General features: G+C 41.6%; 1 protein-coding gene across 1 annotated transcript in view; it reads left to right on the top strand.

Annotated features, from left to right (window-relative positions):
• The first annotated feature begins 24,474 nt into the window (after positions 1-24,474).
• Positions 24,475-26,362, top strand: part of LOC106611167 (cysteine-rich motor neuron 1 protein) — a 185,025-nt gene continuing 183,137 nt past the window's right edge. The window contains exon 1 of the mRNA XM_014211086.2: positions 24,475-25,394. Within this exon, the coding sequence (XP_014066561.1) occupies positions 25,094-25,394 (301 nt within the window). The 5' untranslated portion in view covers positions 24,475-25,093. The remainder of the gene's footprint in view (positions 25,395-26,362) is intronic.

Genomic DNA, 26,362 nt, shown 5'->3' with positions numbered 1-26,362 from the left:
GCTATCACGTACGGAGTAGCTTACAGTTATAGATCTTAAGATACAATTATGATTTGACTCGTGTGAGAAACTAACAACAGTGTTTTTATTTGATTTGTTGTTTTTACCCCTGGGGATGTCCCAGTCTACAGAGTCCCACACACACACTGGCGTGTGCGCGCGCACACACACACACACACACACACACACACACACACACACACACACACACACACACACACACACACACACACACACACAGGTAAGCACTTTCCAGAGACATGAAAAGACATCTCTCTCTCTTTTCTTCTCCATCTCTTCATTCAGCCTTGATGGAAAGGGGAAAAAACACTTGGAGCGAAATTGAACCATACAAAGATCAATTCTTGGAAATGCAGCAGACTGAGCATGCATACAGTACAGCCTTTATGCCTTGATATTATTATGTGATTCATACTAGAACACAATTGCCCCTAGGTAATGACTGTTTAGGGTTTGCTCTTGAGATGCTTGACTTTCTTTACTTATTCAAAATCAGACGTCCCCAGAGGTAAAAACAAGAATGCTGAGAAAAAGACTGCCGGTCCCACCGTAGTTGACCGTTCATTAATATAAACACGTTTAGTACCTCCAGGCCTCCACACATACAAGCTGCACACTGATGGTCTTACAATTTCCCCTGGTCTCCCCTAAGCGAGTGCGTCTCTCAAACAATTTCCCTCAGTCTCCCCTTCCAGGGGAGCAAGGAAATTCCGAAGAGTTTGACAAGATTTGAGGATATGTTTCAATAAAAGTAAAGGACAGTAGTGTTACGAGTAAAGTAGAAAGCCCATGTTTTAATAGGCATTAAGATACAGGTATAAATGAGTCTTGAAAGGAGTGTGGATCTCTGGCCTGGCAAAGCAGCTTTAAGCACTGACTGAACAGGGGCTAATAAATCTGAGATTTAAAAATCTTGGGAACAAACAAAACATTCCCCTAAACGTGTGTGCCAGTTTTAATGCAAAAGTTGGCATTTATATAAACTTGACATGAGAATGTGCTTAACCTCCTGCAATTTTTAGACCATGCGTACACACAGTTTCTAGTGGTTGAAGTATTGCAAAAAGTACCTTTTGTGCAAATGGGGAATATACACTGAGTGTACAAAACATTAGGAACACCTTCTCTTTACATGACTTCGACTGACCAGGTGAATCCAGGTGAAAGTTACTATCACTTATTGGTGTCACTTGTTAAATCCACTTCAATCCGTGTAAATGAAGGGGAGGAGACAGTAATCCTTAAGAGTCTATTGACGCATCCGTGCGTCAATCTAAGTGAAATCATTTTTAAAAATCCCCATCGCAATCTGTCAGTTTAAGCTAGAGATATCTGGGCTGCGTGTCAATCCACCGCATCCACCTATGTCAGCCTTCTGCATCTGCGGTTAAAGATAGCCGAGCTACAGTGGTGTTTGTCAGCCCATGAGACATCCCGAAAATCGGTGTTGTCATGAAAACATTTATAGCGTAAGAACGGTTTGGCCAAACTAACATGATCATAGAAAGATGAGACTCTCACAAACACAATGGTGTCCTACATTTTTCTATACAACCCCCACAAGTATCACGGGACTCGTCTGAAATAAATGGAAGTATGGAGGTAGTTTTGTGCCAACAAAAATAAGTGGTTAAATATGTGTCCAAAAAAACTCTTATATCTCCTAGATATTGGACAGACACTTCAAAACCTTATTCCTTCTTATTTATTTTCGCCATTTATGAATGTGTTATTCATTGCGTTACTATGGGTTATAGTGGTAAAGGCCAAATTCTATATTTTATCAAATACATTTTTTGATATTTTTGATGGGGGGGGGGGGTCCTAAAAGGGGTCCTAAAATTCTAAATCCCCCCCACTGGCTTAGACTTTTAGAAGCATTTTAGAAGGATTTTTAAGTCTTGAGACAATTGAGACATGGATTGTGTTTGTGTGCCATTCAGAGTGGGCAAGACAAAAGATACAAGTGCCTTTGAATGGGGTATGGTAGTAGGTGTCAGGCGGTTTGAGTGTGTCAAGAACTGCAACGCTCCTAGGTTTTTCATGCTCAACAGTTTCCTGTGTGCATCAAGAAGTCCTTCACCCAAAAGACATCCAGCTAACTTGACAAAACTGGGAAACATTGGAGTCAACATGGGGCAGCATCTCTGTGGAATGCTGTACTGAGGGCAAAAGGGGGGTGCAACTTAATATTAGGAATGTTTTGTACACTCTTTGGACACTTTTATTCACAACAAAAAAAACAGGTAGCTAAATATAATAACAAGATGCAATCGTTTGCCATTAGTGAGAAGGAATTTATATATTTTGTCTTGCCCACTCTGAATGGCACACATAGACAATCAATGTCTCAATAGGACCCCTTCAGGTATCAAAAATATATATTTTTTAATGATTTGATAAAATAAAGAATCTAGGCCTATTTATTTTATCTTTGGATCCTAAAATAATTTGAAATAAGCATCTAATTCCTATTATTTATTTCATTTCCATGATCATTGCAGAATAAATTCCTCACCCTTTCTGACCATGTGTCACGATTGCTAGGAGTGGTGGTAGGAGTCAGGTGCAGAGAGCAGAGGTAAGAAAAATGAGTTTTATTTTTCTCTGGTTCGACAACGGTCGACGCCAACACAACAGGCGTGAGAACTTAGTGCCCAACCCATACACAACGGGTCCACAGTTCGGAAAGAAATAACTCAAGCAGATCGCCAGCACATCCAAAAAAAGCACACTGACGAAAATAATCCCGCACAAACCTGGGGGGGCTAAACAGGCTTAAATAACCACAAATCAAGATACACAAATAAGGAACAGGTGCAAACAATAAGACATACCAACCGAAAAGGAAAAAGGGATCAGCGGCGGCTTGTAGGCTGGCGACGATGACCGCCGAGCGCCGCCCGAGCAGGCAGGGGAGCCACCTTCGGTGGGATTCGGGACACCATGAAGAGTTCATATTCACGAAGTAGCCATACAACAAAATACCATTGACATCTCTCATTTAATTGGACCTATTAGATTGGACCTATTATATTTTCTTTTTGCTCTACACATCCGAAAGGGAGTGTGGTTATAACATAGGCCTACAGCAGAATTTGACAAGTGAACAGACAGTTGATCTTTTGCATTGGTATGGGCTACCACTGTAAGTAGGCCTACTATATTTTTTTTTTTTTCAGAGTAGACAATGTTTCAGAATTCGCGGGCAGTGCAGCATATTTAGGTTCGGGAAAAAGTAAATGCAAAACATTAGTGTATGCAAATGATCTGTTTACTGGTCCAAAACAATTTGCAAATATTTTTCTCTTTCGGAGATGGTAAGATATATCAAAGACATTTGATCAAGTTCGCCATTGCTATTTATTGGCTTTATTCCAATACCGCAAAAGTATACAGCAAAGAAGGGCATTATTGTCAGCATAAAAGGTGAACGATGGGCATTTTTCAGGTGGAGTTATAATGCTTGTTCATGCGCTCACAGTTTTACAACAGGCCTGATTTATAACGGGAAACATGTATATGCATGGCTTGCAGTCTCGAGTACTACAACAATGATTCTAACAACAGTTAGCATATTTGAGAACCCCCCCCCCAACATATACAGTGCATTTGGAAAGTATTCAGACCCCTCAACTTTTTCCACATTTTCTTACGTTACAGCCTTATTCTAAAATGTATTAAATTATTATTTTTTCACATCAATTTACACACAATACCCCATAATGGAAATATTTGCAAATGTATTAAAAATCTATAACAGAAATACGTTATTTACATAAGTATTCACACCCTATAAGACAACAAATTGAGCTCAGGTGCATCCTGTTTCCATTGATCATCCTTGAGATGTTTCTACAACTTGATTGGAGTCCACCTGTGGTAAATTCAATTGATTGGACATGATTTGGAAAGGAACACACCTGTCTATATAAGGTCCCACAGTTGTCAGAGCAAAAACCAAGCCATGAGGACGAAGTAATTGTCCGTAGAGCTCCGAGACAGGATTGTGTCGAGGCACAGATCTGGGGAAGGGTACCAAAAAATGTCTGCAGCATTGAAGGTTCCCAAGAACACAGTGGCCTCCATCCTTCTAAAATGGAAGAAGTTTGGAACAACCAAGATTTCCTAGAGCTGGCCGCCCGGCTAAACAGCAATCGGGGGAGAAGGGCCTTGGTCAGGGAGGTGACCAAGAACACGATGGTCACTCTGACAGAGCTCCAGAGTTCCTCTATGGAGATGGGAGAACATTCCAGAAGTACAACAATTTCTGCAGCACTCCACCAATCAGGCCTTTACAGTAGAGTGGCCAGACGGAAGCCACTCCTCAGTAAAAGGCACATGACAACCTGCTTGGACTTGCCAAAAGGCACCTAAACAACTCTCAGACCATGAGAAACAAGATTCTCTGGTCTGATGAAACCAAGATTGAACTCTGTGACCTGAATGCCAATTGTCACGTCTGGAGGAAACCTGTCACCATCCCTATGGGGAAGCATGGTGGTGGCAGCATCATGCTGTGGGGATGTTTTTCAGCGGCAGGGACTGGGAGACTAGTCAGGGAAAGGGAAATGGAGTAAAGTACAGAGAGATCCTTGATGAAAACCTGCTCCAGAGCGCTCAGGACCACAGACTGGGGTGAAGGTTCACCTTCCAACAGGACAACGACCCTAAGCACACAACCAAGACAACGCAGGAGTGGCTTCGGGACATGTCTATGAATGTCCTGGAATGGCCTAGCCAGAGCCCGGACTTGAACCTGATCGAACATCTCTGGAGAGACCTGAAAATATCTGTGCAGCGACTCTCCCCATCCAACCTGACAGAGCTTGAGAGGATCTGCAGAGAAGAATGGGAGAAACTCCCCAAATTCAGGTGTTCCAAGCTTGTAGCGTCATACCCAAGAAGACTCGAGGCTGTAGTTGCTGCCAAAGGTGCTTCAACAAAGTACTGAGTGAAGGGTCTGAATACTTATGTAAATGTCACATTTCTGTTTTCTATTTTTAATAACTTTGCAAACATTTCTGAAACCTGTTTTTGCTTTGTCACTATGGGGTATTATGTGTAGATTTATAACGGGAAAAAACGATTTAATCCATTCTAGAATAAGGATGTAATGTAACAAAATGTGAAAAAGTAAAGGGGTCTGAATACTTTCCGGAATGCACTGTAAGGGAATCTCTGAGCTACACTTTGGCAATGTCATACAAGTACTCCTGAGATATAGCTAGCTAGATAATATTTCTCAGCGCCTCTTCTTTTTCTCAATCTGCTGAAGTGCCCTAGCCGCCAGAAGGAGCAGTAGGCTACAGGCGACAAGAGGGTGAACGAGATGCCATTAGAAAACTCATACAGGCTTATGCTTTCTCTGACACTTAATGAACAATGTCACCCAAGCACAAAGCCATAATCTGGTAATGTGTTTGGTTTCCCATAACAAGTTCCAATGGGCAGTCTTTGTCATCTCAATACCGGGGTTGCTCTGAACAATATATAGCGATTGTGCCAAAATAATTTATAGTTGTAAAAACATATAATGTCAATCTAAATAATCTAAACCAAAACTGTCAATCTAATTTCAGCATCCCATAATGATGACAGATAAACTATCATTACTGTTGCCCTGGCAAACACATTGTTTCAGATTATAGCCTATGATTTGTTCATTGTTTGTTCTCTACAAAAACATCTGGCTGTGATTTCAGTTTCCCTCATGATAGCAGAGGAGGGGGAATCGTTTTGAACATCAAATAATAGTTAGGGAGAAAGCAAAAGAAACACATAGTTGGCCACCTCTGTATAACATGAATATAGCCCATATACTTTATCAATAATGCATTCACTAGGTGTCATTCCCAAATGGAACCCTATTGGCAATATAGTGCATTACTTTTGACCATATTCCTATTCAAAAGATTCCTGTTCAAAAGTAGCAGGCCTACAGGGAACATGGTGCCATTTGAGACGTAGCCAAGGTTTTACTTCCCCCTATCCATCTTTCCATTCCTTCAGGCCATTTAAACTCATTTCCCTATTCCATTATTCTCATGTACTTTCAGACCCTTAAAGGCTTATGTGTAACAGAGATAAGTATTCCAAATGCCACCTCATTGATTTGGGCTCAAGAAAACATATAGGAGCCTACCAGACAGACTCTATTAGTAAATAAAAGGATCTTGGCCATATAAGAAAAGTGGTCCTCTGTAGCTCAGTTGGTAGATTATGGCGCTTACAATTCCAGAATAGTAGGTTCAATCCCGGGGCCACCCATACTTAAACAATGTATGTACGCATAAATGCTATATAGTATAGGTTTCACCCCGTGGAAATGAAGGTCTGAATGGATTGGAGCCATGATGGCGGACTCCATCAAGCTGGGTGACACCATGGTGGTGTCCCAAATGGCACCCTATTCCCTATATAGTGCACAACTTTTGTCCAGAGCCCTATGGGAATAGGGTGCCATTTGGGACACACACCGTGGTCTGGATAACGTCCTCTTTGGCAGAGCCACCATGACATGATGGAGCAAGCTAAGTGATTATCATGGCTGTCTTGTTTCAAAGATAATAATTTTATGCAACAACAAACTGTTTTGTGTTGTTATTATAGTGAACAAAAATATCAACACAACATATAAAGTGTTGGTCCCATGTTTCATGAGCTGAAATAAAAGATCGCAGAAATGTTCCATACGCACAAAAATATTATGTCTCTCAAATTTGCTGCACAAATTTGTCTGCATACCTCTTAGTGAGCATTTCTCCTTTGCCAAAATAATCCATCCACTTGACAGGTGTGGCATATCAAGAAGCTGATTAAACAGCATGATCATTACACAGGTGCACCATGTGCTGGAGACAATAAAAGGCCACTCTAAAATGTACAGTTTTGTCACACAACCCAATGCTACAGATGTCTCCATTTTTGAGGGAGTGTGCAATTGGCATGCTGACCGCAGGAATGTCTACCAGAGCTGTTGCCAGAGAATGTAATGTTAATTTCTCTAACATAAGCAGCCAATGTTGTTTTAGAGAATTTGGCACTACGTCCAACCGGCCTCACAACCGCAGACCATGTGTAACCACGACAGCCCAGGACCTCCACATCCGGCTTCTTCCCCTGCGGGATCGTCTGAGACCAGCTGATGAAACTGTGGGTTTGCACAACCAAAGAATTTCTGCACAAACTGTCAGAAACCGTCTCAGGGAAGCTCCTCTGCTTGCTCGTCATCCTCACCAGGGTCTTGACCTGACAGCAGTTCGGCGTCGTAACCCACTTCAGTATGCCAATGCTCACCTTTGATGGTCACTGGCACACTGGAGAAGTGTGCTCTTCACGGATGAATCCCAGTTTCAACTGTACCAGGCAGATGGCAGACAGTGTGTATGACATCATGTAGGTTTGCTGATGTCAGCGTTGTGAACAGTGCCCCATGGTCGCGGTGAGATTATGGTATGAGCAGGCATAAACTACAGACAATGAACACAATTGCATTTTATTGATGGCAATTTGAATGCACAGAGATACCATGACGAGATCCTGAGGTCCATTGTCGTGCCGTTCATCTTCCGCCAGCACCTCATGTTTCAGCATGATAATGCATAGCCCCCCCACTGGAAGCTGAAAATGTCCCAGTTCGTCCATGGCTTGCATACTCACCAGACATGTCACCCATTGAGCACGTCTGGGATACTCTGGATCGACGCGCATTCCACTTCCCGCCAATATCCAACTTCGCACATCCATTGAAGAGGAGTTGGACAACATTCCACAGACCACAATCAACAGCCTGATCAACTCTATGTGCAGGAGATGTGTCGTGCTGCATGAGGCAAATGGTGGTCACACCAGATACTGACCGGTTTTCTGATCCATGCCCCTACCTTTTTTTAAGGTATCTGTGACCAACAGATGCATATCTGCATTCCCAGTCATGTGAAATCCATAGGTTAGAGCATAAGGAATTTACTTCAATTAACTGATTTCCTTATATAAACTGTAACTGTAAATCTTAGAAATTGTTCAGTGTATTTTGTACTCCTTTGAGTGTACTTTTGCCATTGTCGTGTAATCTGTAAAATGCTAAAGTAAGTAAGTAACAATATGAAGATGTATTGTTACTTTACATGAGATCTATACTAAATTAAATGTTCCCATTGACATGCAAAACTACTCTATGTTCTCCCATTTTATTTACAATCTACTGTGACCTTTTGACCCAGAGTAAGTTAGCACACTCTCCCCTTTCAAACAGTCACCTCCTCCAGTGCAGGTTGAATCCGCAGCAGGACCTTTCCTGGCTAAGGTCCTTAAACAATAACATCACTTTGGCCCCAAAGGCTTAGTGCAATATTGCAGGTATTAATGTTGTTATGAAGTATATATTTTCTGCTAGTCCCAAAGGGGTGCTGGTCAGTCGCACAGCTGTGATTCATTTTTTTGTGAACATTGTTTGCTAAATTTAAAGTAATGAGAATTTTGGATGTGTCACAGGGGCTCTGGAACTTGACAGTATGCAGAGTACATGTGTAATCAATCTCAGCTAATGCTATCCTGGGCTGATGCTAGACCTACCAACAACGTGTCTGACCTTGCAAAACATTTAGGCTGCTGTACTGTGCTGTGCTGCTCTCATGGAGGCATACAAGTTGCATAGCCTACACATGGCTAAGCTTAGTTAAAACATCATTATCTACCTTACAGTGCCTTAACTGATACAGTATCATTATAGTGAGCATATTAAGATGGATTTAACCTCTATGTGTGATACATAGTTGTAATGATACACCCTATTCACTTAGTACAGGTTCATAGACTGTAGCTCTAAAGGACGGATGCCCCTTCCTGAACTCCAAGGCCCTGTGATAACATAGTCATTGATAACCATCATTGAACTCCATTGTTAAACATTCATCTGCCCCCCTTGAGCCTAGGGGCCACCACATACCTCCCACTACACCACACAACAGAGCTTTGTTCAGTCATGTTGTTTCATGACCAACTCCATAAAATGCTAAACTAAGGTTGCATCCCAAATGGCACCCTATTCTCTATATAGTGCACTACTTTTGGCCATAGCTCTATGGGTCCTGGTCAAAAGTAGTGCACTAAATAGTTAATAGGGTGGCATTTGGTACACTCACCTAAATAAAAATCTTTCTCTGGGTGCTTTTTTGTTATTCCCTTCATCACATTATGCTTCCAGTCAGGGCAGTGATAATGTCTCCATCTCTGTGGTTCTTAATGGGAGCCATGGTAATGAAGTCTCTCTGCTCGCTTGGTGAGCCAAGACCAATGTAATATTGAGTGGGCATTAAGGTCTGAGCAGTACAATGACTGCAGTGGGCTGAACCTGTGGTTGGCTAATTGATATGTGAGGACAATCATTTTATGAGAGCTCGCTTCCTAATGGTAGCAATAAAAGTGTTAAGAGCTTCAGCGGTCTAAAAGGCTCACTTTGTGGAGCTGTTGCCGATGTTATTCGATACCGCAACTCGGCAGGGTTCAGCATGAGTTGTAAAGAAATTAAACCTATGAAATGTTGCAGAAAACAAATTCCAATCAAAGACATTAAATACAACAGCAAATTGTCATCTAGCTTATCTCAGGCATCTTCTCATTATCTTTTGTTGGATCAGCAGAAATACAGTTATTGAGCTAAATAAAAGCATATATACATCAAAGTGACAGGAAACAGTACAGTACCTATTTCTCTCACACTGGTTCATATGCACACACACACACACACACACACACACACACACACACACACACACACACACACACACACACACACACACACACACACACACACACACACACACACACACACACACACACACACACACACACACACACACATACACACGCATACACACAAACATAGCTCAATGAAGGTACAGAACTGTAGTTTCCTATATACAACAAGGGCATACCAGGACTGATTTGCTAAGTTATACCATTTTATATTCTTCAGAGCTGAAGCAGGTGGATATCTCAATAAGGTTAAAACATTTATGCTTTGAAGGCTAGAAACTGCAATCACCCAGGCAAAGGTAGCAAATTACCCCCTTCAAAGGAAACACATATCCAACACAGTATGTTAAAAAGCTGGGGTAATGACGAAAAATTGTGATCTGAATCTTGGAGAAGGCTTAAATTGAATTTCTTTATAAGGGTTTGAATTTAGAAAAGAAACCCATATCTGTGTCTATAATGGAGCAGCAGATTGCACCAAAGGTTTTATGGGGGTATAGCCTAAGTGAATTCTCTCCTTGCATAATGACTGCCTTTTCTCCGGCATTTATGAAACGGTCTCTTTTGTGTGTGTCCCTCCATTCTTTGTGAGCTTCATCACAACCTGTGGTGCCACCTGCTCAAGGCTCAGATACCAGCAGTGGTGGGAAAAGTATCCAATTGTCATACTTGAGTGAGAGTATAGATGCCTCAATAAAAAAGTTACTCAAGTAAAAGTGAGTCACCAAGTAAAATATTACTTGAGTATTCCATTAAAAATGTTTTTTGTTGTTGTAAAAGTCTAAATTCAAAAGGCACTCACAAATCTGAGCAATCATTTTTTGCAGGTGCATGGTAACAGTTGGACAAGATGAGAGAAAAAGGGAACCGCACACTGCTCTTAATAGTATCACTGGTCTTTAATAAGCTTACGTATCGGCCTCACGGCCTTCGTCGAAGCTTTTTAGTAAAAGTCTAAAAGTATTTGGTTTTAAATATACTTAAGTATCAAAAGTCACTTTAGTTGCTAAAATATACTTAAGTATCAAAAGTAAAAGTAAAAGTTTAAATCATTTAAAATTCCTTATATGCAGCAAAGAGGACGGCACCATGTTCATGTTTTTCAAATGTACAGATAGCCAGGGGCACACTCCAACACTCACACATCATTTACAGATAGGCAGGGGCACACTCCAACACTCACACATCATTTACAGATAGCCAGGGGCCCACTCCAACACTCACACATCATTTACAGATAGCCAGGGGCCCACTCCAACACTCACACATTATTTACAGATAGGCAGGGGCACACTCCAACACTCACACATTATTTACAGATAGGCAGGGGCACACTCCAACACTCACACATCATTTACAGATAGCCAGGGGCCCACTCCAAGACTCACACATTATTTACAGATAGGCAGGGGCACACTCCAACACTCACACATCATTTACAGATAGCCAGGGGCCCACTCCAACACTCACACATCATTTACAGATAGCCAGGGGCCCACTCCAACACTCACACATTATTTACAGATAGGCAGGGGCACACTCCAACACTCACACATTATTTACAGATAGCCAGGGGCCCACTCCAACACTCACACATTATTTACAGATAGGCAGGGGCACACTCCAACACTCACACATCATTTACAGATAGGCAGGGGCACACTCCAACACTCATACATAATTTACAGATAGGCAGGGGCACACTCCAACACTCATACATAATTTACAGATAGGCAGGGGCCCACTCCAACACTCATACATCATTTACAGATAGGCAGGGGCACACTCCAACACTCATACATAATTTACAGATAGGCAGGGGCCCACTCCAACACTCATACATAATTTACAGATAGGCAGGGGCACACTCCAACACTCATACATAATTTACAGATAGGCAGGGGCACACTCCAACACTCACACATCATTTACAAACAAAGCATGTGTTTAGTGAGTCTGCCAGACCAGAGGCAGTAGGGATGACCACGTGTTCTCTTGAGAAGTGTGTGAATTTCACAATTTTCAAGTTCTGCTAAGCATACAAAATGTAACGAGTACTTTGGGTTGTCGGGGAAAATGTATGGAGTAAAAAGTACAATATTTTCTTTAGGAATGTAGTGAAATAAAAGTACAAGTAAATAATAGTAGAGTGTGTGTGTGTGTGTGTGTGTGTGTGTGTGTGTGTGTGTGTGTGTGTGTGTGTGTGTGTGTGTGTGTGTGTGTGTGTGTGTGTGTGTGTGTGTGTGTGTGTGTGTGTGTGTGTATGTGTGTCTATTATTATTTTTTATTTCAGATTCTGGCATTAAATCTAATGTAGGCTACTGTTTTTGTTCATAGTGTTTGAAAGTTGTGTCCCTGAGGTGTTCTTCCCTGGGGTGGGAGTGTACGAGGGCCCCAGACATCCCCTCACATTCAGGTTGTCACACTGAGCAGTGGAGCTGAAAATGACATGGAAACACCCTCCTGCAGTGCACAGTAAGTTATGGCAAATTTATCCCTCCCTCCCTCCCTCCTTCCCTCCCTCTTTCTTCTACGAGTAGGGGGATTAGTCTACTTGCTGAGGCTGTGGTATGTGCACTTCTTTATATGGAAAAAAGCTATAACTTCCCTAAACACAGTAAAGAGCCCAGACTTCCAGGACCCTCCCCTCCCCTGCATCCCAGTTCTCACAGGCGGGTGCTACTGCAAAGGCTGCTGGCGCCGTGCACACTGGCATTCCCAGCATTCTTTCATCATGTGCTCATGAAATGAAAACGGAAATATGGAGACAGGGAATAGACAGAGAAAAATTGCAATGAGTTAACCATTGCATACTTACAGTGCTTAGTGGATAGTGGATTTGGTTAGTGTTTAGTATACAGTATCTGTCTGTGGGGCACAATGTGAAATGAGGGATCCAATTGAAAGAATAGAAACTACATTTCATGGTATTAAACGAATGTTTGGGAGAAAAGGGGGAAGATTACAGAGCACGAGATAGAGATGAAATGAGACAGAGAGAAAGAGAAAGAGAGCTGGGTAGGGGGAGAGGAATAGAGGGAATGAGACGGAGAGAAAGAGAGCGATAGAGGGCTCCACTTCCAGAAAATATGCTTTGTGTTTGTGCACATAATTAGACACAGTTATCCGCAGTTATTTCATAAATCAATACCAATTATCAAACTAGTTTTGTGAAAATTTTAACAGCCCAATTAAACCCCACAGCAATTTAACATATTTGTCATAGTTGGAATGTTCAGATGATGACTTGGAATGGGAATAATACAGTCTGTTAGTTAGTTCCCATGCGATGAATGCTTCATGGTCGGACAATGCTTATAAACTCCAGTTCTCTAAGACTCTAATAACACAAAAAAATCACTTCATAGCTGAAGTTTAATGGAGGAATTCTTTCCAACTCAGTTTGGGTAACTTTATGCCCTGACTCCTCATGGTTTTGCGTCATGATCGATGTGCCTGTGCTTCACCCCTGCCAAGACAAACCTTCATGAACTGACATTTTCACATCAGACAGGCATCTCTGCATCAGCCACAATGTGGTGTTTATAACCATTAACCATTGTCTGTCATGGCAAGGCCTGTATCCCTTTAGTGCACTACTTTTAACCAGAAATCGCATATAGCATTTACAAAAACACCAGCCCATTTTATTCCTCGAAGCTCCCACACCAACCCATTTTTTTATGGAAGCCCCAATTTTTTGCCAAATAATGATAGTTTTGTGGTCCCAAAAAATAAGTTAGACAGGCCCAGAAATGCTCCAGCCTATCAGGCATTTGCACAAAATGCCAAATTGCCAGTCTGCCCTTGCTAGAGCCCTATGGGCCCTGGTCACCCAGTGTACTACTTTTGACCACTATATGGGATAGGGTGCCATTTCAGAAGCAGAAAATGATTAATAAAACACAATATGAAATGACAAAACAAAAACATAATTTAAAATAATGGCTGCCTTTCTTATGTAGTCTGAATAATGTAATGTAATAACACAGGATTAGGCTAGTGAGAAGGGTTTGACGTTGCATTTAATGTGAAAATGCTAATGATTCTGACGCATATATCTTCTGCTTTTAGATTTCAAAAGCAGGGCTTTTTTTTCTTGAGTTTGTTTTAATGTTTATGTTTTAATGTTTGATGTACAGTATGTATCACATTTTCGGGAAGACCCAGATGCAGACCGTGTCAAAGTAACAAAAGTGTATTACTAAAACAGGAGGCAGGCAAAACGACAGGTCAAGGGCAGGCAGAGGTCGGTAATCCAGACCAGAGTCCAAAAGGTACAGAATGGCAGGCAGGCTCAGGGTCAGGGCAGGCAGAATGGTCAAAACCTGGAAAACTAGAAAACAGGAACTAGAAACATACAGGATCAAGTGGAAAAACGCTGGTAGGCTTGATGAACAAAACGAACTGGCAACAGACAAACAGAGAACACAGATAAAAAATACACTGGGGATAATGGGGAAGATGGATGACACCTGGAGGGGGGGTGGAGACAAGCACAAAGACTGGTGAAACAGATCAGGGTGTGACAGTATGAGTGCTTAATTGGAAAACACATTAACAGAATAACAATGTGCCACCAATGAAGGTGTTTGAATTCCCACAAACAAAAAATGTCACTTTTAATAGAATTAGTCACACAAAGTGTCCAATTCTATTCCTTTCAATAGCTAGGGCTCTCAGATAAATATGTGATGCTATAGGGTGGTGATGTGTGGTGTGCTTTTGCAGAAACAGCAGCTACTCTTCCTGGGGTCCACAAAAAACACAAACATGACAAATAACAAAACACTGATACACTGATAGACAATGACAGTCACACAAATTTGAAGTGCAACGATATACAAACAATACAACCAAAGAATAATGTGTGTGTAGATTGTGTGTGTTAGAGTGTGATGGACAGTGTCTGTGTGTGGTTGTCTGTGTGTCATTTCACAGTCTCTATTATGCCATGAGATTATGTTTTATATATTTTTTTGAAGGTAATTTTGCTGTTTGCTTGAGTAATTGGAGATGGAATCGAGGTCCATGCTATTGTAACAGTGTAGGTTCCGTCCCTCTCTTCGCCCCAACCCGGGCTCGAACCAGGGACCCTTGCACACATCAACAATGGTCACTCCCTTTATACACAACTCCAGTTGATGTTTAGGTCTTAGAGAATGTTTTGAACCAAATACAATGCTTTTAATTTTAGATGTATTTAAGACCAGTTGATATTAATCACACATTCTGATAATGACTGTAACTCCTTTATCAGTGAGCTCACTGGCTTTGGGTGCTGAGATGTAGTGTGGAATCATCCGAATACATAGTCATTCTAGCTTTTGTAAGACCAGTGGCAAATAATTTGTAAAAATGGAGAAGAATAACAGCCCAAGGCAACTGCCCTGACGGACACCGCACTGAACATATCTGATGTTAGAGAAGCTTCCATTGAATAACACTCTTTAGGTTCAATTGGATAAATAACTTTCCAACCATTTGATGGCAGGTGATGTAAAGCCATAGCAAGTAAGTTTTCTCAACAACATTAAAGGCTGCACTGAAATCTAACAATACAACTCCAACTATCATCTTATTGTTTCCCTACCTCTCCCCATCTCTCTCTCTCTCTCTCTCTCTCTCTCTCTCTCTCTCTCTCTCTCTCTCTCTCTCTCTCTCTCTCTCTCTCTCTCTCTCTCTCTCTCTCTCTTTCTCTTTCTGTGGATGATTAATGGGGCAGTTAGCCCAGTGCCTGCAGAGGCGTTCCACTCTCCATGGCTCTTCGGCCCCCGTCATCACAGCTCCAACGTACCCAACACCAGCCAACGCCAAGCTGACATTTTACAGTTTATGTGTATTGGAGAGGCTCAGGAATCAAATTGCCTCATGAATCTTAACCCGCCACTTCTTATTGTGAGAACATTACTTATTTGTTTTTTGCTGTAGTCAGTTTTTTTCTTCTTCGTCTACCCCACTTTGTTGGAAATAAAGCTTATTGGTAGCTTAAGTGTTTTGTTATTTAATTTAAGATACACCATTAATCTAGAGACAATTGTTTCAGGCGTAAGTGGAGAGAGAGACAACAAGCAAACAGAGCAGCAAGTGCCAAGGTAAACAGCAGTGGGTTGTAAATAATGTATTATATACAGATACTGAATGTGGTTGGGGCCTTATCAGAGTTTATTTGAATTTCTCTGGGATTGGAGTGCTAACTGAACAAACAGTTCCTGGCTCAGTTCCTGTCGGAAAGCCATCATGTACAAATGACACAGAGGAACACAACTTTTTCCAGCATTTAAAATAATTTCATCCGATTACTTCTGATGCCACATAATCACCACGTCATAATCCAGTAACATGAATTCCCCCCCTCTTTAAGAGAGATAAAATATTTTGCAGTGCACCCAGTGACATTTCTATAGGCTATTCTCATATTTTCCTGATGTTCTCCCAATATTAACACATATTGTTTTATAGAAAGTAAATGCTTTGATACTTTTTCTCAATGAAAAGATAACTGATTTACATTTTTGTCATTTAGCAGACGCTCTTATCCAGAGCGACTTACAGTAGAGTGCATACATTTTATTACATTTTAAATACTGGTCCCCCGTGGGAATTGAACCCACAACCCTGGCGTTGCAAGCACCATGCTCTACCAACAGGTCATTGTAAGACTGTAAATTGCAACAGAGATCTGAGATCTCTGAGATCACAGCTAAATGTAATGTTCTACTCTCAAGAGTCAAAGTATGTTGTTGTTGGGCACTCATATAAAATTATTTGGAATTAAGAAATTGATATTACATGTATTTTACTGAATAGACTGCAGTTCCAATTGCATTGGACCTTACCCTTTACACATAATTTTGTCAGGAACGTGAACGGCTGGAAACCTTTCTCTACAGTTGAGAAAGTTTCCAAAGACAGATATTTTATTCAGATTTCCATACTTTATCAATACAATGACACTTTTATATGAGGACACTTCCTTTATAGTCTTCCAAATCATAAATGATAGGTCTGCCAGGGACCTCATGTTGCTATATTATCACGATACCTAGGTGCCGATACTATATGTATCACGATTCTATATGTATTGCTTTTATTTTGTGATTCGATGTTCCAAACATATTGCTCACTATATTTCTGCTGCAGAGGAACAAACGAGAGCCATGAGAAAATGAGTTTGAGATAAATTGCTCAAAACATATTGGCCCACCATTTGAAACATTTAAAAAGAAAAAGAAGTGATGAGATATACTGGAGTTTTTATTATTGCATTTTTTAACATATCAATACTTGGAGACCAGGTATCGATATAAAATCTGCAAAACTAATATACTCTACTGTATAATTTCTTTTACCCATCCCTAATAAATGACAGATCACTGCCTGAAGGTAATTCAATAGGGACTGGTGCCTGGGCACCTGTAGTACTCTCAATGGTCACAACCAAAACAAACAATTACAGTCATAACTGTTTGTTCACACTTTAACGATTAGATTTAGATTTATTTATTTCCGTAATCTACACCAACTGGTGCCCAGCCCACATGGGCTTATAAGACACGATATCATGTATGTGTGCTGTGCAGAAAACACAAACCAAAATGTTTACATTAAACAAATGAAATGCATTTAACAATTAAATGCATAATTAGCACTCATGACAAAGTACAGTTTTCACCTTGTCACACTACACAAACAATACACCTCTCCTTCTCTCCCAGGCTTTGAAAATAAATTGTGCAATTTCAAAAAGTCCCTTTCTGAAAAATAACTGCAGCCTTTGTTCATCCCGTAGCCAGAACACTTCAGGGTGAGCACCAACAATTTTACCAAACAAAACATGTCTCAAGTCATTCTACAGAGGGCAATACAACTTTACTTTCTATTTCCCCAAGATCACACAATAGGCATAATCTTTCCTCTTCAGGGATTCTGTTGAATCTAAATTGTCTCTAGTGCCAGAGGGAGGAGGCAGGATCTTAGCTCAGCACAAACGGACCTTTTGAACTTTTGTTAGATTCAGATTTATACTGAACAAAAATATAAACTCAACATGTAAAGTGTTGTTCCCATGTTTCATGAGCTGAAATAAAAGATCCCAGAAATGTGTAATAGAAACAAAAAGCTTATTTCTCTCAAATGTTTTGCACAAATGTGTTTACATACCTCTTAGTGAGCATTTCTCCTTTGCCAAGATATTCATCCACCTGACAGGTGTGGCTTATCAAGAAGCTGATTAAACAGCATGATCATTACACGGGTGCACCATGTGCTGGAGACAATAAAAGGCCACTCTAAAATGTTCAGTTTTGTTACACAACACAATGCCACAGATGTCTCAAGTTTTGAGTGAGAGTGCTGCCTGCATGAATGTCCACCAGAGCTGTTGCCAGAGAATTTAATGTTAATTTCTCTACCATAAAACGCCTCCAAAGTCATTTTAGAGAATTTGGCAGTACGTTTGGCAGCCTCACAAGTGCAGACCACGTGTAACCATGCCAGCCCAGGATCTCCACATCCGGCTTCTTCACCAGCGGGATCGTCTGAGACCAGCCACATGGACAGCTGATGAAACTGAGGAGTATTTCTGTCTGTGAAAAACATCCCCACAGCATGATGCTGCCACCACCATGCTTCACTAGGGTTGGTGCCAGGTGGGTAGGGTTGGTGCCAGGTTTCCTCCAGACGTGACGCTTGGCATTCAGGCCAAAGTGTTGAACCTTGGTTTCATCAGACCAGATAATCTTGTTTCTCATGGTCTGAGAGTCCTTTAGGTGCCTTTTGGCAAACTCCAAGTGGGCTGTCATGTGCCTTTTACTGAGGAGTGTCTTCCATCAGGCCACTCTACCATAAAGGCCTGATTGGTGGAGTGCTGCAGACATGGTTGTCCTTCTGGAAGGTTCTCCCATCTCCACAGAAGAACTCTGGAGTTCCCTGGAGCCCTTCTCCCCCGATTACTCAGTTTGGCCGAGTGGCCAGCTCTAGGAAGAGTCTTGGGGGTTCCAAACTTCTTACATTTAAGAATGATGGAGGCCACTGTGTTCTTTGGGACCTTCAATCTTGCAGAAATGTTTTGGTACCCTTCACCAAATCTGTGCCTCAACACAATCCTGTCTCGGCACTCTAAGGACAATTCCTTCGACCTCATGACTTGGTTTTTGCTCTGACATGCACTGTCAACTGTGGGACTTTATATAGACAGGTGTGTGTAATATTGCCTGTGTGTAGCTGGTGTAGAGGAGTCAGGTGCAGGACAGCAGATATGAGTAATAAACGTAATTTACTCAATTATTCACAAATACAACACAAAAATTTGAGCCCACAATAACGGACCGTATTATAAACAAACAATCACTCACAAACAAACATGGGGGAACAGAGGGTTAAATAATGAACAAGTAATTGGGGGAATGAAACCAGGTGTGTAAGACAAGGACAAAACAAATGGAAAATGAAAAGTGGATCAGCGATGGCTAGAAAGCCGGTGACGTCGACCACCGAACGCCGCCCGAACAAGGAGAGGGACCGACTTCGGCGGATATCGTGACAGTGTGTGCCTTTCCAAATCATGTCCAATCAATTTAATTTACCACAGGTGGACTCAAATCAAGTTGAGAAACATCTCAAGGATGATCAATAGAAACATGATGCACCTGAGAGCAATTTCGAGTCTCATAGCAAAGGGAGTACTTATCTAAATAAGGTATTTCTGTTTTTTATTTTTAATACATTTGCAAAAATTCCTAGCTTTGTCATTATGGGGTATTGTGTGTAGATTGATAAGGGATATTTTTTTTAAATCAATTTTAGAATAAGGCTGTAACGTAACAAAATGTGGATGAAGAGAAGGGGTCTGAATACTTTCCGATTGCACTGTAGGCAACAATTCTGTAGCCCACGGATAGTTGTAAGGTCCCAGTCAAACACTTTTTTAGTGATTCTGTCGTATTTATCAATCTGTTCCATAGACGTGTACCAGATAACAATACATAACCTGATTACATAAGAACACGGAAACATTACAAAATCCCTCTTGTTGGGGAGAGCTAAGTGGACTGTCATTTCATAAGTGGCTTTAAAATATGTTCGCTCCCAGGTTTCGGCACCAAATTAACTAAATATGAATTTGCTTTCTCCACGTCCTTTTGTACACCTCTTCTCCCAATGATACACAATACCTTCAACAATAGGGCTTAGTAAAGTGCACATTGTCACTATATTAAAGATGAGCAGACTGTTGAATGTGTTGAGTTTTTGATTTTTATCATTGGCCGGCTCTGTTCGCAGCCTGGGTCAACAGTTATTTTGTCTCTTTTCTACAGAGCAGGATTCTGTGCGGTGCGAGAGCAGGGTAGACTGATTGTCGCTGCCAGAATTAAATGCCAGGTGTCCTATGTCCTTCTAAAAATGCATCTCCACTGCCAACCGGTTAAGAGAAAGTAGCACCTAGCTAGGGATGACATACCACATTTCATCAAACTATAGTAAGAGAATCATACACATACAGTCCTGATCAGCACCATTCGCATACATAACAAATTACACATCCAAATCTCTGAGAGCGATACGTAGATCAGAAAGCGGAAGGATAGGGTATAAATAAAGCTAGAGGACATTGGGCTTAGGGGAGATCCCTCAGAACTGCCTCCTGGAATGAAAGCCTGTCATCCCGTGGTTTGGTTTCAAGCCCAACCAGCCACAGAACAACGGAAACCTGACAGTTCTTGGAAGGGGGAATAAAAAAGAGGAGCAAAAAAGAGCAAAAAAGATAGTGGTTTATTGATCCATAAAAAAAGGCCTTTCACCCCATCAACGCTGAGGTCCCCTCTGACTTGCCTCCAGGGATATAGATGTCTAGCTCATACATGGTCAAATACAATGGAATCAAGGAAAAGGGGGGTAGCCGGCTCCATTTTACCACCACTTGCCCTCCTGTCACAGATAAAGGATAGAAGAGTGCCCTGAATAAGATGAGCACATCCAGAAGAAATGACAAGATCAGTAGCTAAGTAGTCTGGGAATATATGACTGCAAAAGCTCTTGGGTCTAGGCTACTGTAGATGTTTTTAAACTGAAAACCTTGGTGGTACAGGCTGTAAAAGTTGTGTTCTTTAGGCTTACAAAGATGTTTTTTTTTACACAAAGCAATAGATGCTGCTAAAAACACCTAAGCATGTCTCCACACTAAATCACAGTGTTAGACAAAGCAACTAAAGGACAATAATGCTGACAAAAGAGGTGTGGGAGCCTAGTATTGACTCCATGCACAACACAGTTAAGGTAATTAGGATCCTATACTACAATGCAGATAGATTTCAGTGCAACTGACGATGCAGTGGTTGGCTAACACAAAATGCTTTCTTCTCTACCACACAATCAATGACCATGGTGAATCTCTGATGATTTTGTCTTCTAACAAATATTATTTGAATTACTTATAAATAATGTTTTTATATAATGGCATAATGTTTTAATGACATGTTGAATGAATTAGAGAATACATTATTCCATCATTATCACGAGGGAAGGAATCCATTATTTGACTTCTTAAGTATCCTTTGCCTAATGTTTAAAAGACCACATGCACGTGACCTTGCCATGTCAACTTAAAGTGTAGGGGAATCAACCCAACCCATCCCTAGACATGAACACTTGGATCAATAATCACTTTGAGCCGTTATATTGTGAATTGTGGTTATCAACCATGTTATTAATGAAAATTGCTTTGCTACACACCGATCTGGCTCCATAGCAAAATGTGTCTGTACTTATTCATTTTCCACATCCCCTAAAGTATATTACAATTACCCCATCAATTTATCTCAAAGGGCATTTATAAAAGAATGAAACACACATTTGCCTTTTACTTGATTGATGTTGAGAATAAAAAAACAATTGTAGCCTATATTTGGAAAAAATTTCTAGTGAACAAAATAATTTGGTTCTTGGTTCCAGGATTAATATTTGCATTTGGGCATATCAGTTATCGTTAATATTGCGTTATAAACATTTGACTAATCTGTTATAACCTAGTAAAGTTACATATTTAGTTATTATGATGAATAGGTTACATTATGAATAGTGCCTACATATTAAATAAATAGGCACAACTGGCTACATTGTTTCTGTAATAAGCATGTAATAAACCTTGCCAAAACAACTAGTTGATAGTCTAGTCCACTATATACACCTCAAATCAAATCAAATCAAATGTATTTGTCACATACTCCGAATCAAATAAAATCCAATTTTATTAGTCACATGCGCCGAATACAACAGGTGTAGACTTTACAGTGAAATGCTTACTTACAAGCCCCTAACCAACAATGCAGTTAAAAAAAAAATATGAGTAAGAATAAGAAATAAAAGTAACAAGTAATTAAAGAGCAGCAGTAAAATAACAATAGCGAGACTATACACAGGGGGGTACCGGTACAGAGTCAATGTGCGGGGGCACCAGTTAGTTGAGGTAATATGTACATGTAGGTGAAGGGGGGGGGGGCAATGCAAATAGTATGGGAAGCCATTTGATTAGATGCTCAGGAGTCTTATGGCTTGGGGGTAGAAGCTGTTAAGAAGCCTTTTGGACCTAGACTTGGCGCTCCGGTACCACTTGCCGTGCGGTAGCAGAGAGAACAGTCTATGACTAGGGTGGCTGGAGTCTTTGACAATTTTTAGGGCCTTCCTCTGACACCGCCTGGTGTAGAGGTCCTGGATGGCAGGAAGCTTGGCCCCAGTGATGTACTGGGCCGTACGCACTACCCTCTGTAGTGCCTTGCGGTCGGAGGCCAAGCAGTTGCCGTACCAGGCAGTGATGCAACCAGTCAAGATACTCTCGATGGTGCAGGTGTAGAACCTTTTGAGGATCTGAGGGCCCATGCCAAATCTTTTCAGTCTCCTGAGGGGGAATAGGTTTTGTCGTGCCCTCTTCATGACTGCCTTGGTGTGTTTGGACCATGTTAGTTTGTTGGTGATGTGGACACCAAGGAACTTGAAGCTCTCAACCTGCTCCACTACAGCCCCATCGACGAGAATGGGAGCGTGCTCAGTCCTCTTTTTCCTATAGTCCACAATCATCTCCTTTGTCTTGATCACATTGAGGGAGAGGATGTTGTCCTGGCACCACACGGCCAGGTCTCTGACCTCCTCCCTATAAGCTGTCTCGTCGTTGTCGGTGATCAGGCCTACCACTGTTGTGCCATCGGCAAACTTAATGATGTTGTTGGAGTCGTGCCTGGCCGTGCAGTCATGAGTGAACAGGGAGTACAGGAGGGGACTGAGCACGCACCCGAGGGGCCCCTGTGTTGAGGATCAGTGTGGTGGATGTGTTGTTATCTACCCTTACCACCTGGGGGCGGCCTGTCAGGAAGTCCAAGATCCAGTTGCAAAGGGAGGTGTTTAGTGTCAGGGTCCTTAGATTATTGATGAGCTTTGAGGGCAGTATGGTGTTGAACGCTGAGCTGTAGTCAATGAATAGCATTCTCACATAGGTGTTCCTTTTGTCCAGGTGGGAAAGGGCAGTGTGGAGTGCAATAGAGATTGCATCATCTTTGGATCTGTTAGGGCGGTATGCAAATTGGAGTGGGTCTAGGGTTTCTGGGATATTGGTGTTGATGTGAGCCATGACCAGCCTTTCAAAGCACTTCATGGCTACAGATGTGAGTGCTACAGTCGGTAGTCATTTAGGCAGGTTACCTTAGTGTTCTTGGGCACAGGGACTATGGTGTTCTGCTTAAAATATGTTGGTATTATAGACTCGGACAGGGAGAGGTTGAAAATGTCAGTGAAGACACTTGCCAGTTGGTCAGAGCATGCTCGCAGTACACATCCTGGTAATCCGTCTGGTCCTGCGACCTTGTGAATGTTGACCTGTTTAAAGGTCTTACTCACATCGGCTGCGCAGAGCGTGATCACACAGTCTTCCGGAACAGCTTGTGCTCTCGTGCATGTTTCAGTGCTATTTGCCTCGAAGTGAGCATAGGAGTAGTTCAGCTCATCTGGTAAACTCGTGACACTGAGTACAACAGGTGTAGACCTTACCGTGAAATACTTACTTACAAGCCCTTAACCAACAATGCAGTTCATGAAATAGAGTTAAGGAAATATTTACTAAATAAACTAAGTAAAAAAATCTAATCAAATCAAAAAGTAACAAGAACATGACATAACAATAACAATAACGAGGCTATATACAGGGGTACCTTTACCGAGTCAATGTGCGGGGGTACAGGTTAGTCTAGGTAATTTGCAAAGTATGCATAGATAATAAACAGCGAGTAGCAGCAGTGTAAAAAGAGGGGGTGGTCAATGTAAATAGTCTGGGTGGTCATTTGCATATCGCTTTAGGTCAGTGCCGACTTGTTGTGTAATTAGAGTGTCCTAATATGCAAATACTCACTGTGTAGTCTCTTATGGTCTAAGTATTCTCCTGCGATGCAAAGCAGGACTGATTAACAGTGTAAACTGCTGTTTTCCTGAGACTATGCTTGGACCAAACTACACCTGCCCTGTTCCTAAACTACATTCCCAACCCGCGTATCACTGAACATAATACGAAATGCTCTGAGACCAGGTTGCACTGACTCTGCGGCTTCCTGTGTTCCATAACTGGAATGAACTATCCAATGGAGCAAAGAAATGCAAGATGGGAGTGGTTCCGTTATGAGGTCACGGTGGGGGGACTGAACTACCAAGTGGGCGCAGCAGCAGGCGTAGAGAGCTACACTGGAGGACGATAACATGAGAGAGACACACTGAACCTGCGGTATCAGGAAAACATTTTTTTTTCAATTAGGCAAAGCGAATCTCGCATAACAAAACGAATAGAGTAACCTATTGCGCTTCCACGAGAGGGAACGGATATATTATAGAGCCTTTCTGTTGCAGTTATGGACGAACTGAATAGGAAGAATTCCCTTGCTTTCTGAGAGCGAGACGGGGTGACTCGGAGGGGAAGGAGAAGGAGACGTATGAGTACAGTGAAGAAAGTTTCAATTTCTTAAAACAAACTGAAACTCACGATTGACAGTGCGTAACGAATAAACCATGTATGGGATAGTTGCAGTTTCATGAGCATTTTAACGGATCGTTTTCTTTCCTGGAAAAGAAGCACCGGGGCAAAAGTTTCTCTAACGGAAAGTACAACAACCTACAGCACAAATCTAGTCGGTTTACCGGAACTTTGAGCCTCTTTAGAAGAACTGCGTGGTGCTTTTCGCGTTGCATAGTTTAGCTGGGGTTTTATTATACCTCGCTGGACTGGTGATTGGGGTCTGGGGGGGGGGTGCGTTGTGGATATATATAAAACAAATTCTACATGGCCTCTGCCAGGATGTACCTTATAACGAGATGCATTCTGATCTCCCTGGTTTGGAAGAGCAGCCTGGCACTTTTATGTCTGCCGTGTGATGAGTCTAAATGCGAGGAGCCAAAGCATTGCTCTGGCGCGGTTGTGCTTGGTATCTGCGGCTGCTGCTCGGTCTGCGCCAAGCAGAAAAACGAAAGCTGCGGTGGTGTCTACGGTCTGTATGGGACTTGCGACCGCGGGCTGCGGTGCGTGATCAGATCGCCGCTAAACGGTGGATCCATCACGCAGTATGAGGTCGGAGTCTGTGAAGGTTTGTATTCTATTTACACTGTTTCATCATTATGAATAGAGCCTATGCTCTGTCTAAAAGTTCACAGAAAACATGTCCATTGTACAAATATATGGTTCCACTTCGGCTACGCATGGCAGTCTATTATACGCTATAGTCTCAAAATCAGATAGCGGAATACAATGCATAATAGACTATATCATATAGAATGCATTCAAATGACTTGAAACGAATAGCAATGAGCAATGTTTGAGTTCTACAGAATGTGCACCTGGCATTTCTGTCATGATATATAATACAGTCTTAGTCCTATTGCTCCAGTAGGCTGCTAAAAGTTAGTACACAGTAATAGGCCTAATAATGTTGGGTTAATAATAATGCTGAACATTAGTTTATTATTTAGTGGCTACTAGGAAGTTGTTACTATTTTCAAGAGTAAATGCTGTTGCTTTTCTGGTCTGGCGGTATGGTGGGGGTCTGGAATAAGAGAGATATTGAGCAAGCGAGCTGGTTAATGTGTTTGCAGCATGTCGGTTTTCCATTTCTTTATGGTATTGCTAACGGATTCCTTGCTGTTGTTGGACGCGGTGCCAGCCCCTCTCTTTCCGCCGAGGCTTGTATGTTTTTCAATGGAATATCTGCTATGCAACTCAACATACGCTTTCAGCCCGGTATATTTTACATCGCCACAAACGAATAGGACGTGCCCCGCAAATAGGGTGGGCTACCTGGAATCACAGGTGTAGCCTATTATATTTTGTGGCTATGTAATCTTCGCAATTCGCGGTGACTCAATTAGTGACGCGGCTGTCTCTGGCTCTCTAGAATGCTGTGGTTTTGCGCAAGTTTATATAGCCAAATTGCACTTGTGGAATGTTGATGAAGGTGCTCGATTCCTTGAACATTGAAGAAAAATAAATATTCATCACATCTGAGAGATTGTGATTCTATATTTCATTCCTTATACATAGGATAATCAATATGTTCAA

The sequence above is a fragment of the Salmo salar genome, chromosome ssa09 (genome assembly GCF_905237065.1).
Source record: "Salmo salar chromosome ssa09, Ssal_v3.1, whole genome shotgun sequence".
NCBI lineage: Eukaryota > Metazoa > Chordata > Actinopteri > Salmoniformes > Salmonidae > Salmo > Salmo salar.
The sequence above is the reverse complement of the archived record's forward strand: the minus strand, read 5'-3'. Positions and strand labels throughout refer to the sequence as shown.